Here is a 13,821-nt window from a genome sequence, read left to right as displayed (position 1 = left end):
GTCTCCTCCAGGGCAGCGGGAGCCCTCTGCTTCCCAAAGGTCATTAGAGCTGAGGAGAAAGCACGGCCCCCGGTCTCTCATCGCCTCTCTCCACTTTCACTTCCATCTCTTCCTCCTCTCTCTCTCAAGCCTTCCCAGCAAGATGAGACCAAACTGTTTCTGCTGGAGCGAGTGTTTGTTCCGTTTCTTTCCTCCAGCTGTCGAGGTAAACACACACCTGTCTCCATGAGCCTACCTGGCTCACAGTTTGCGGCTTCTTGCAATGTCTGTATTTCCTCCCACGCAGAAGTTTGAGGAGTTCCTCGGAGCATGTGTGCGTTGGCCTGAACGTGAGGAAGGCCTGGTATCGGCGTTGACACAAAGGGCCAGTCACTGGGAGCGGAGTTGGCAGGGGTTGAGCTTCACGGCCCTGTTGGATTTTTAGGGCTGCATTATGCATTCGTGTTTAGTCTCAGGTGCTGCGTTTTATCCCCCCCCCGGACCAGCTTGGACACACTTTCAATGGACATTTTTGGATGGAAAAACTGTATAGGTGGGAGCAAAAAATGATTTTCATGCTTATAGAGATCTGCCGCTTTGTTCTGTCAGATTCAATTACCTCACCTCTAATTAGAGCGCGATGGAGGAGGCTGGGTTTGTGATCCACACATCACACTGTGGCGTCTGCTGATAATGTGAGGTATCGCTATCGCAGCCCGGCCACAAGCGCCCCACATTGCGGACTGCTGAACGAGCATGCCATGAAAGCAGGATTCTGTCGTACAGTTTCGCACAAATACACATATTTTTTTACAGCTCTTTCTCATAGTGTGAGTTCCTGAGGCATGGATGAAACATCGGTGTGTTTTTGAGTTTTATTTTTCAGTTTCAGGCAAATAATGTGGCTGCTTTCCAGAAAGATATTTCTATTCCACCACCTCTGGTCCATACTCCTCCCCTTCCTCTGTGACTCATTAATCCTCTGTCCATCATATGGTTTCAGAGTATCACCCCATTTTATAGACTCGGTGGGGGCATTACCATATCCCTCTCCTGAGCGCCACTCCGCATGGCCGATCCCTATCAGACAGAGGCCATGCCATGAACAAAAGAGCCACTGTGATCAAGCCTGCATTCAGCCACCAATGTCTCTATTAGCATTGGCTGCTCCTGCTGCATGACTGTTTGAACAGGGCTGAGGTTTGTCTCTCTAGTCGGCAGAGGAAGAGACTGATGAATACGGATGACACAGTTCAGGGTGGGGGGTGTGGATGATGGGGTTTCAGGGGTACAGGGATGCCTGGACACTGTCCCCAATTGAGAGGAAGCTCCGTCAGGGTGCAGTGTTCTAAAGCATCCTCTGAAATTTGACCTGATCTGAATCCTTGCGCTCGGATGCTCGGAGCAATCCAAACCATCCTCTGGAATGAACAGCTCAAGAATTAACACTTGAATGTCTGAAAAGGACAGTCGCTAGAACTGAAAGGCAAAGCGGATCATTGTAGGTCTATGAGTAACAATGATTCATAATTATTTGTGACCTTTAAAGGAAGGGATAACAATTTTGAAGAAAAAAAGGCAATGGGGGTCCTACAATGAACCGGCGACTCATCCAGGGTGTACCCCGCCTCTTGCCTGTAGTCAGCTGTGATTGGCTCCAGCGTAAACCCATGAGAGGATTATTGATGTTGTTAAAAGAAATTAAGTATGAGTGAATGAATGAAAATCAAATAATGATTTTTCCTGAAAAAGATTAAAAAGTACCTGAAATTCTATATAAAACATATTTCTCTTTATATTATATATTTATTATTGATGAAATATTGTCCTTAGTTCAATTAAACCTGGGACCTTTCTGTGCCAAGCCTGTATGTTCTCCCGTGTCTCTCTCCGGGTCCTCCGGCTTCCTCCCAACTCCAAATACGTGCAATTTAGGTGGGCTGGTTACTCTAAATTAACCGTAGGTGTGACTCTGTTGGTCTCTCGACGTGGCCCTGTGATAACCTGGCGACTTGTCCACGATGTACTCCGCCTCCTCCTGTAGTCATCTGTGATAGGTTTCGGCATAAACCTGTGACCCGGATTCAGACAAGTTGATTGTCTTGTCTTCAAGAAAATGAATGAATGATTAAATATTATTGCTCAAATCACTGTGTAAAAACTAAGATTTGACTTTTGTTTTTATTTTACGTAATTTTTTGGTCACTCAAAAATAATATTTCCATATTTTCAACATGGAAATTGTGTGAGTTTATCCTTGCAATTAGAACAGTAGATTATATTATAATGGAAGGATAAAAGATGCGCAATAAGTCACTGATTTTGCCTCTCATCGTGTGCATCTCTTTTCTTTTCATTTGTTTCTTCCATCAGTTTTAACGAGCGCGCCTTTGCAAATCAGACCATGTTGTTTTCTTCGGCGATATAAAAATGCAGACGCTCTCCCCGCGGTGTCATTGGCCATCTGAACTCCAGAGGAGGCTTGATAAGAGGGCGAAGCAGCAGACATGCCTGCGACCCAATTCGTCAGCAGACCCTATAGAAATGCGCCAACGAGCGTGGGTCACACAGCGAATGTGACAGGACTTTAAACAGTACATAACTAAATATAGCAGGAACGCCACTATCAGAAAATGAGTTAGGAGTGCGGTGCTAGTCGTTTAGAAAGTCATTATTCTTATCATTGCTGTCTCTGAAATAATTTCAGGTCTCTCCATGCAATGAATACTGTATAATAAACTAAACGTGAGAATGCGCACAAACTTTGGCAATCTACGCTGTCCCCAAGAGGTAGCCATCAGAGCCCGCTAATGCCTGAGACTGAGTGGCGCGTTTCATCTTTCCATATTCAGGAAGACCTCTGTATCTCTATCAGTTTGAAAATGCTCCATTTAGTTACTATCTGGTGGAGTGGGGAAGTGAGATGCCCTTATTCCGGGTCTATTAAACCTCAATTCTATCTCGTCTTATCTGCCTAATCTTTGCTGTCTTATTGACCATGAAGTTTATCTGTAATCTCCCTTTACCCTTATTATCACACAACACTGTAGGTCCATTTTCTGTGGTGCAATAGTGTTGCTGTATTTGCTGGCAGCAGAGGAAGAATCATTTAGTTGTACACACAGTTCTTATTCATCTGTGTAATGGAATGTGCACAGCGTGTGTGTGTGTGTGTGTATAGAAATGTATTTGCCTGCTTTCTTTCACACTGTGTTCAATTGCCTTGGCAGGAGCGTTTAACGCCAGTCATACAATCTCCCCTTGATACAGCGATATTTATCTCTCGGTATCATCTCGGGCGATGGTAGACTCATCGAGTCACTTCACGCTTCATTTCGCTCCTCAGCGAATCAGCAGAAGGCATCAGATAAGATCATAAAACTGTATCCTAATTTAAAAAGCGGCACTCGGCCTCCACAGTGTCTATTAGAGATCTGTGCGCTAATTCTTTTCATGTCTGGGGCTCCTGCAGATGTGGGCCCGCTACAAAGGAGTCATACGACTAATGAAAAGAGCAAGCAGTTTGTGGACATCGGGGGTGGGGGGGCTTTTATGAGGCTCATTGCAGGAATAAAGATGAACAGGAGAGGCCCCACTTTCTGAACTGAAATTATTGCTTTAGTAAAGCTGAGGGACTCAGACATGTTACAATAGAACCAGCATGTTGAAAGGTGTCGAGAGGATATTAGTGCACTCCAGAACGATGCTCAAGAGGCGGCAGTGCCGCTGCAGGACCCGAGACACGACCCCTGTCTCATCGGCAGCGGTGGTAGCAGTTTGGGTAATGCTATAATGCAAGTTTGTGTTATTTCAGATCGTACTAAACAAAATTGCTTCATTGCCATTCATGTTTTTTTTTTGGTTTGAAAGAAGAGGCACACAATATCCACTTTATCTTAATAACGTTCAAATGCCAGATGTCCTGTTTTTCAGAGCCAATACAATCCAGGTAGCACTACAGGAATTCCATCAGTGCAAAAACCAAAAGAGCTGTGCAGCTACAAGCAAAACTGGAATCATTTAGATTGAAAGAAATAATATTGCAAAGAGAGGGGGGGGGGCATTAATCACCTGGAAAAGTGTCTATGTCAAGATTGCATTGGCGTTTTACCTGGAGGCATGGAGTGTAAATGGAAAATCAACATCCTATGTTGTGATAATGCTAACAAATTAATAAAAGTAGCTTCCTTTCTCCTTCCATGCTGATGCCTGTGTGACTGGAAAGGAACTTTATTGGGGGGGGGGGGGTTGCAGGTAGTGGGATTAGAATGAGCCTTGACTCTTTGGCAACTTGGTTTGAAAGAGCACAATCTTAAAGGGCTTTTTTAATAGCTATAATTGAAAGGCCTTCGTGACGCATTCTTTATGGACATTGCCTTATCTTTGTATATCTGAGAGCTCAGTGCGAAGACGCCACAGAGTTCCACTCTGAGTTTGCGTCTCTACATGTCGAACAAAAAGAGGAAGAAGTTTTTCTCAAGAGCCTGGAGGATGTGATGAAACTGCTGAACAGCTTTTCTTATGTTTCTGTGTGTGTGTGTGTGTCTGTCTGTATGTGTGCATACGGGTGTTTTCCCTCAGGTCCTCTGGAGGATGGCCTGGAGGAAGAGGAGGAGGAGTGCGTCTCGGAGGAGAACGAGCTCTTGGCCAAAGACGAGTTCTCAGTGGAGGAGAACTTCTCTGCCGAGTTTGAGGCTGAGAACATGAGCTGTGAAGACATGGAGTATTTCTGCAACAAAGGTGAGAGAGGCTTATTTATTCCAAGTCAAATATTTAACAGTAGTTCTTCACCAGCGATGCACGGGGCTTTTTTTTTTTTTTTAAAGGCCTAATCTGAGACAATGTGTGGAGACGCCCTCTTGCAGAAAAGCATCAGAAATCAGCCGACGGTGTTTAATAAAATCCCTCAACGTGTTCAAATCAAACCTGGCAGAGCGTGTGTCTGCGTGACAGCGTCTCCTGCATCGCTGCCTACAGATGAAACTATTCATTTTGATATTTGATCCCAGCAATCCACCTAAGAGCAATGGTTTGATCTGGGAGAGAGATGGCATCGGGACGCTGCCCCCCCCCCCCCCCCCCCCATGAAAGTGTGCAACCGTACCCGTACACCAGAGAGCATTGCACTTCCCTTTGAGCCGGCGCTAAAGCGCGCTGATCACTCAGCAGCACCTGCTACTGCTCGGAGGTCCAGCACTATAAAGCGCCTCAGCATCGCCAAAACGCGCCAGAGTACTCTTTGAACTCCAATTCAATTAGATTGCTTCTTTTGTATGTTTGTTTCATTTCAGTCACACCGTGCCATCACAGGAGCTAATTTGTGGTCTGCTCCAGGTTACAGTGTGAAGATGACAGGCCCGTCCCCCCCCCCCCCCCCCCTAACTTCATCACTCCCGCCTCTTCCAGCCCCCACGGCCGCGTGGCTTTCACTACACCCCAGGTGTCCCCACTCCTACTGGCACACGGATGCTGTAAATGTGACTTTATTTTTAATGAAGAACCAGGGCTTTGAATGTCTGCCTCTTCCTTCGCCTTTCAAAGGGAAAATTGTTTCGAATTATTTCTTCACACTTGTAAACTGATGTGCCCGGTGGGATTGCATTACCCAGGGAAAATAAATCTTTCATGTTTCAGGTAGGCTATGCCCCCGTAATCGTATCAAAAATGTTTTTCCTTTTGTTCTCTGGGAAAAGTTGAACGAAGCAATTGTTCAGAAATTGCAATTACCGGCGACGCCTCCTTTAGCTTTAGCCTTTGCCTCCTTTGTAATGTGTCCTTACACAAAACTTCAAAGTACAATGTATGGTCTTGTAATGATCCAGTAGCTATCTGTGGGCTACGGTGCCGCACAGGCTGGTGGCTACAGCTTAACATAAAAGAGCCAACTCCTTAAAATCTACTAAAATCCTCCTCGCAGCCGTTTTGATGCTTCCATTGTTTTGGCGTCGACCATGTGAGGAAGCGGGTCTCAGATCTCCTCACCGTTATTACGAATAAAGTCAACGTGTCACGACAATATTCCATCTCGGTGCCACTGGTAATCTGTCGTACACAAGCCTTAGCAGTCTGTGTTTTTAGTACTTTGCTATCTAAGCTTACAGCAGCTAAGACTCTCTTTGCCTCCTAAGACCCAAATGATGTACTACCCAAATGTCTTTATTCCTCAGAGCAAGTTGTCCGCAATCATCAGGTGTAGCCCCCCGATGATCCCTTCCTCAATTGGATCTACTTAGAACTAATGTTGGCTTTGCTTAAATTTACCCCCACTTATATGGAACTGCCAGGGCCCAATCCTGGCAGCATTAAATGGTTTAAGTGTGTTATTCCTCAACTACAGGAAGAAAAAGAGAGCCCCCTTGATTAACTAAACCCTCTCAAATGTGATGGCATGCTGTAATTACCCCTGTGCGGACTTGGACGTGGGTTTTAAAGCAGCCACTCATCCCGTGGCCTTTATCTTCTGCTGCTTCCCGGAGAATAAGGTCTCCCGTGTAAGGTTCCTCCACTGAGCAGTGGCTCTCTGGTCTTAGCTTAGCCTTGTATCTGTGTAGTCACTCTCTGAAATGGGCTTGTCAGGGGGACCTAAAACCTCCATTAAAAGTTTCAGTCTATAATAGGTATTAAAAAGCTGTAGGAACACAAAGAGGAGTACCAATTTTCATTAACATATGAAGCACTTATTAACTTTGATCAGAGTGCGGCGAAGTAGCAAAGCCGCTTAAAGGCGCAAAGGTCACGAAGTTGAATGCCACCAAAGACTCAGTCATTTGCCTTACCCTCGCAGAAAAGGGACTCCCCAGATAAGTGCACGGAACACCTTGATGTCCCGTCTGGGTCTAAGGCTTGGAAACCTCTCAACTGGGAGGCCGTCGACTCCGTCACCTGTTTCGTTAATGGTGTCATGGCTCTCAATGGTTTTTGGTGCTTTCAGTCATGGTTTGCTTGAGGACGCCCGCTAATGATTGAGGAATAATGCACGCATGGCAACATAGCTAAACTCTCGCTGATGCTAAGCAGTGAGCTGAATGCGATTTTCAGAGGTAGGTCTCGCCACAAGTCCAAAACATCACCTCCATCAGTGGTGTCAAGGTTACAACCTTTTAGCGCTGAACATTAGCAGCTGCAAATGTGGACGGGTTGTGATACGTCATTCGTTTCCTCTATTTGTATACGTCAACAGAGGTACCTGTGCAGCAGACAATGACTTGTAGCCTAATCATACCTTCATTTATTGGTCAGGTACCAATGGGGTGCTTTTCGAGCTATAGTAACAATTGCTGATTACATGTTTATTTAACCCATTGAGCGGCAGCCAATTTCACCTCAGCTATATGCTGATTTAGCTCATTCTGCACGATTTTCCAAGCCCCACAGAATATATGACTATAACTATGCAAATGCAGAACATAACAAATTAAAGATTAAAGTCACTTCTTTCATCAGGAAAAAAAAAGTGTGTTCCTACCATTTTTCGTTCCAGAGTTATTGGCCATTGAAGAGAGGCAGATTTCAATGTCAGGGTTGGCAGTGAATGTTTGGGTGATAAAAAAAAACGTCTTTAGACGTCAATGGCATACAACGAGTGAAGTGAATGATCCCACACCTTTTCCACGACTGCCCTTTAAAAATACGTTGGAACCATTTACGAGGTTCTGACCACCACAGCTGGCAAACACAGCTCTGGAGGGAAGGAGAGCTGTTTTAATATGCCGGTACATGGAATTAGAGGGAGGGGGGCTCGCACATATCCAAGAACCAATCCTGTGATTAAAAAGGCATCTTACCTCAAACAACTTCTCAGCTTCACATTTCTGGAGCTCTGCCCGTGAGGAGCCCTCAGCTGAACACCAGACGACGCAGCATGGATTCATCCTCTATTGACACACCTGGCTCCATAATTGTGAGAAAGATACGTGTTTTATATACACTGGGTGGCATCTTTTTTATTTTTATTTTATTTTTACTGAAATAGTGAAATTTCACCTTGCTGTTCTACCCCCCCCCCTCCCCCCTCTTTTGTTGTTTCTATCAGTGAAGTTCAGCACAGGGTGTTGCCACAAACTGTTCCCTTTGTGTGTTCCAAGTGTTGTCTGATGACAAACGACTTCCTCACTTAGCCCTGACAGTAAATTTACACGTCATTTCATGTCTCTCATTTGCTCACTGTAGATGAGAACATCTTTTTTGTGGTGCATGATACATTTTTTTTTTTTTTTTTTTTACATAAATGTGGCAGTTTGGACTTGTAATGCAGGCGGAAATATTTTCTCCCATCCAAAGTGCACAGTAAAAGCTCAGTGCTGCACGCACAGCCCTTAACATAGTACATGACAAAACCCACCTTGACCTCTGAGTGAGTGATTCGACTTGCAGCAGGCAGAGACATGCAGGAACAAACAGAAAGTGGCAGAATTAATTATGCCACCCTTTTTTTGTAATGCAGAAGTCATTGCAATCTCCAGCAACACAGGAGGGAGATCTCATTGGTGCTTTCGCCACAGCTGCTAGTGCCCAGAATTGTAAATGTGGAATTTTAATGCACAGTTGATGCTGGAGAATATGGGGAAATGCTAATTTGCGGCGCGATAAGATGAATCGAGTCATCCCTTTAGCCCCATTTGACTCGGTGGAGGAAATTAATCATTAATGTTTGTTAAGTATGACAATCTAACTGGGCCAGATCTACATGCTCAGAGACTAAGGCAGAGTGAGATAAAGACCCAGGCTGCAGACAGGGAGGAAAACTGCCAGATTCTGTAATGATGGGAATTTATTGGCATTTAAAGAGACAGTGGAAAGGCATTTCACTAATAGCCTCCCTCCATTGGAGTGCTCTTCCTGCCACAAATTGCATGCAATTCAAACCTATTTTTTAGATAGCAGAGAAGTCTTACAGCTATACTTGACTTTGGTGAAAAAGGTTGCTTCCTGGAATTGACTTCATCTATTGCAGCATAATCTGCATCAACAACCAAATATGCAGCATCAACCCAGTAGCACTACCACCACTGGGGGGGGGGGGGGGGGGGGCAGCAGGCACACACCCCTGCCCCATTCTGGAAATCATCACCAGTACTGGCGAGATTGTGACGGGTTTAAAAAAGAAATGTGATTGAGCCTAGAATTTAGTCACATATAAAACTGTGCAATCCCATATGAAGACTTAAAAATACTTACACTCCATTTTGCAGAAATTGCGACCTGCCTAGACTCAGTGTTCAGGATTAGATGCTCTGAGCCCCTTAAAGTTGCACATGAGAGATTGACATTTTTCAAGGGCTTCCTCCCCAGAGACAATGCTAAAAGGGAGCGAAAAGCCAATATGACTTTGTTGCTACCTTGCTCCGGGAATTGTGTGTGTAAATCGCCTATAAGCTTATTGACCTGAATGCATAGCGCTGCGTGTGACTGCGATTTGGCGAGAAAGCTGTCCTTTGATAGAGCAGCGATAGGGCTGATTTTAACAGCTCACTGGCTCCTCTTGCATGCCCGCCAACCCTGCACCCAGCAGGTCGCCTCGCCCCCTCAGCCCTCCCCGTCCCTTCTGTTCCTTTCGGCATCCTCTCACTCAGCCTTAAGTATCACCATTTGATTGCACAGGGAAAGGCGCCTAAGCCAGGTGTGAATTATGATCTCGGAGATAATGCAGAGGATGATCATTGTCAATCTTCTTTCCTGTGATAACAAAATGGAGGGTTTTAATTCTTACGATGAACCCAGGCAGAGTCTGTTATTAGTGGTGGAATTGTGTGAATAAAGTGGAGCGCAAGAAGGGTCAAAATTCATGCATTAAAAAAAAAAATATCGAAAGTGAGTCTTGTACTTCCCTTTGTTCCAAGTTTTATCAACCCACTCTGCAAGTAAAGGAGTGCTGCCCGGCGCTGCTTCTTCTTCTTCTTCTTCCAAGTGACATTTGTGCAGCAAACTTCATCAAAGCCCTGTGACATTGTTCCCTGTGAGGTTGCCTGGGCGATTGTGTTTAAAATGCATTTGCAAACTGCGTTAGATAGAAGGCAGAAAATCCTTAATCACTGCTTAATTAAGGAATCATCTTGTAGCTTCATTTCCCGGGCTGTAATTAAACACTTCCAATACATTTCGTTACAGGGCTTAACATGTTCGCCTGAGATCAAGGTAGTGCCTTTAATGTTATCTTGCCTGCTTTATTTTATTTTTTTTAAACTCCGCTCCATTGGAAGGAACTGTTGATATATGCCTTTGTTATCCTCGTCATAATACGAGCCCAGTATGCTAAAGAGGCACTCCAGGCCCAACAATAAATACTGGGGGGGGGGGGGGAATTTAGTTGAGTGTGCTCCTCCTGACAATATGCTGGCAAGGGGGGGGAAGGGGTGGAGGAAGAAATCACTGGCCCAAGCAGACACTTGCGTAAGCAAAACTGGGTCATCATGACCTCATGTACTGTAAGTAGGACATTTCTGCAGACATCCCTTCAGTATTGTCTTTTTCTTCATATTTATCTCCTCTTTAAAAGCAAGGCAAAAAGCTGACATCCTTTTGGCAATGTTTGCTCCCTTCTTGAGTGTGAGCCATGTCAAAAAAAAAAAACAGCTAAACAAGCGTGATGTGAGTGCTTGATCTTGAGATTAATCCAGTTGAGGATGAACAGTGGCCGTGGCCCGGTACCGGTCCGTGAGGCTTTGTTACCGGGCCGCACAGAAAGAAGAACTAATTTATACAATTTCCGTTGTATTGTATTATTAGCGTCTAAAAAGTGTTTTATTTTGAAAAACTACCGGATTTTCTCCAACGTAGCATTCGCCTCTAGCACACACAGGGAGGAAAATCAGATACGGACGTTGTGGACAAGCGTTGGACAATTTCAAATCCGGGGATCGACTTTTATTTGACCTTTTATTTAAAATGGGAAGTTCATTGAAACAATGTTTTGTCTTTGTCATTGGAACATATGCACATTCAAATCTCCACATTGCATCCAGTTTTTCCTTGTTGAATGTGTGAAGTGAAATAATCCATTGTGGTAATCCAGCCCTGTCCTTGACCATTCAGGATTTGGCTTCCAACATCAAAGGGATGAAAACGATACGGTAACAAAAAAAAAAGTGCAGAGAAATGTTCTTCCAGAAACTCTCAGCTACCACTGCATGCCCCGAGCAGGTTTCCCCTTCCTCGCCGGACTTTGGAGAGAGACACGGTGCCGCCACTGTGTCATCCACATTCGATTTATTCAGAGAACCGCGGCAGGGGAACCTACCAAGCTCTGATTGATGTGCCTATAAACTTTAGTACAAACTGCGCTTACTGTAGACATGCAAAAATAGATTTCTTTGTGTTTACTCTAAGAGCACTAAACGAGAACTCCTGCCTGTGGTCGTGCTGCACATGAAGAGGTGGAGCCTGTTTAACAAGGTCTTTAAGCATTTACGCCATGGCGAGCCGTACCCAAATATCCTTAGCGTTGCCTGTGTGAGCGCTGAGACTGTAAATCAGCCCTACATCCTACAACACACATTCTAGCTCGCTCCACAATAGATCAAAAGGTAATAAATAGCCACCTCTCTCCCACACATGGCTTTCCTTCCTGTTCCATCGGGCTTCCTCCTGTTCCTGCAAACACTCATGGGAACCGCTTTTACATAAAAGTATGCAGCTGGACGCGGTGAGCGCACAACAAATGTACAAATGCAGAACTTTTTCTGCACGGCCACACACGCATGACAATGGTTCACACGACATCATATAACTGCACAAAGGAGTTGTACAACCTTTTTCCTGGGATAATAGCCAAAGTCCTCTGCCTTTGAAAGGGCGGCACAGCCCTTAATGTAGTGATTGATCAAATTAGATGTCTGAACACAGCGTGAACATTCGGCGTGCTGCTCGGTTTATTTCACATGTGATTATTCTTTTTTTTCTTTTTCTTCTGCTTGCAGGTGAGGAAGAGAGAAAGCGAGAAGCAGGCGAGTCGGAGATGGACGGGCCGGGCGAGAAAGCAAGGAATACCGCGGTGGGGCCGGACGAATGGGATGGGCCAAGTAAGGAATTATACTGGATATTTTCCGTAGTGCCGTTCATAAAAGTCCTTCTAACTGAACTCCAATGCATGCTGCATGTTTGTATTTTATCTTCAAGCAGAAAAGGAGCAGCATGGTATCATACAATTCATATATTATATCTTGTATGAGGAAAAATTATGCTTCTTTACCTGCATGATCACCTGTAATTCTGTTAACACTACATTACCAACAAAAGCAGATTTCTCATTTATTTAAAAAAAAGTCATAACACAATGCAGATGGAGCTTTTTTTTTTTTTAAGCTTGCAACACATTTTTTTTTTTTTATCTAATATTACCTTTTTCACTACAAGAAACTTCATCAAAGCAATAGATAATACATTGGAGAAGACATGCAGTTGCAACTACTGCTTAGCGGTAGCACACTGCTGATCACAGAAAATGTGATTCCTTTTTATGCATAAAATGACCTCAAGAATTTATTGCAGGTACATGCATTTCTAAAAAAGAGAAAGGGAGAGAGATAGAGGGGTGGGGGGAGAGAGAGAGAAAGAAAAAAGAGTCGAGAGCGAGGGAGAAAAAGTGGATTTGGGCAAGTTGTGCTTGCTGGCTCGCAGCCCCCCGGGGTGTGTATTTTATACTGACAGTGAATCAGTGTTATCGCACCTATCAGATAATGCATTTATCATTAAATTTCGCATTTGCATTTAAATCTGTAGAAGGAAATGAGCATTGCTGGCTAAAGATAAGAACGCAGGGACGACAGTAATAAACCATCACTGTGATCAGTCAGGAGACGGGGCTGAGGGGGTCAGCTCAGAACTATGGGGGCCGTGACAAAAAGAAGGCATCACATGAGGGGAAAAGGCCCTTTTTAGGGGGAAAATGCTGAGCTTAAAAATAGTGCTTTGAAAACGAGGGATGGATGTAGCATGACTGGATGTATGACTGACTGTAATTATCCTCCCCGCGTCTTCTCGCCCATCAGAATGAGAATTAGAGGCTCAGAAACACACTGGTGGGACGAGCAGGCGGGGGGGAATGGAGGCAGAGTCTGGTCCTGAGAGAGCAAAGAGTTTCTGTGACTGCAGAGGAGGTGAAGTGAGGCATGGTTTCACTTTTTAGTGAACCACAGCCGGACCGGTTATCAAAATGACAACCAACCTGAAGACCGGCTGTGTTCTTATCCCTGCTGGATGTAGAGAAACAGAAATCAAACTTTCCCTGCATCTCCATGATGCCCCGACCAATTAGTGCACGCCTTACACGGAGGCAGTCGTGGCCCTCTGTTTTCTCAATGGGCAGCACGGCGTGGGCGGAAATTAATCTGGCCGCATAATAATGCCATTCACTCCCTCATCATGGCGGCCATGAAAGGTCATTTCCCTTTTTAATTTTTCCCATTGTGCGGGGAAAAGTCAGATGGGCATGTTATAATTTGAATAAAGGGGGGGTGGAATCAGGCGATCAGATAGGAACATTCGAAATGACATGACTTCCTGTTCAAACCGATTAAAAGCACATTTATTTAGTTTGAGACTGTCTACCCTTTGATCTCTTTGTCGCTGTTCAGATAGTTCGGCATTCAAAAGTTCTTTGTTACTTTTTGGCTTAAGTTTAAGAAGGTGTGATTATCTGATTGCCAGCAGATAATTTTTAATCACAGAAGCGCGTGCATCTGAATAGGATGTGTAATGGCCGTTACATGAACAGAGACCGGGGCCTTTTAATGAGGTGGGCTAACTCGGAACATGCCCACCTGCTTTGGTGATTCCTTTGAAGCACCTCCGCGCCGTTTCCCTTTTGCTGAGTAACAACAAAAGACTTCTCAATCTACATCCTTT

General features: G+C 44.6%; 1 protein-coding gene across 1 annotated transcript in view; it reads left to right on the top strand.

Annotated features, from left to right (window-relative positions):
- Window positions 1-13,821, top strand: part of zfpm2a (zinc finger protein, FOG family member 2a) — a 141,741-nt gene that overhangs the window by 59,961 nt on the left and 67,959 nt on the right. Inside the window, exons 3-4 of the mRNA XM_068760519.1 lie at window positions 4,561-4,719; window positions 11,895-11,996. Of these exons, the coding sequence (XP_068616620.1) occupies window positions 4,561-4,719; window positions 11,895-11,996 (261 nt within the window). The remainder of the gene's footprint in view (window positions 1-4,560; window positions 4,720-11,894; window positions 11,997-13,821) is intronic.

Source organism: Brachionichthys hirsutus, chromosome 3, assembly GCF_040956055.1.
Source record: "Brachionichthys hirsutus isolate HB-005 chromosome 3, CSIRO-AGI_Bhir_v1, whole genome shotgun sequence".
NCBI lineage: Eukaryota > Metazoa > Chordata > Actinopteri > Lophiiformes > Brachionichthyidae > Brachionichthys > Brachionichthys hirsutus.
Note: the sequence above shows the minus strand (reverse complement) of the source record. Positions and strands in the feature narration are given on the sequence as shown.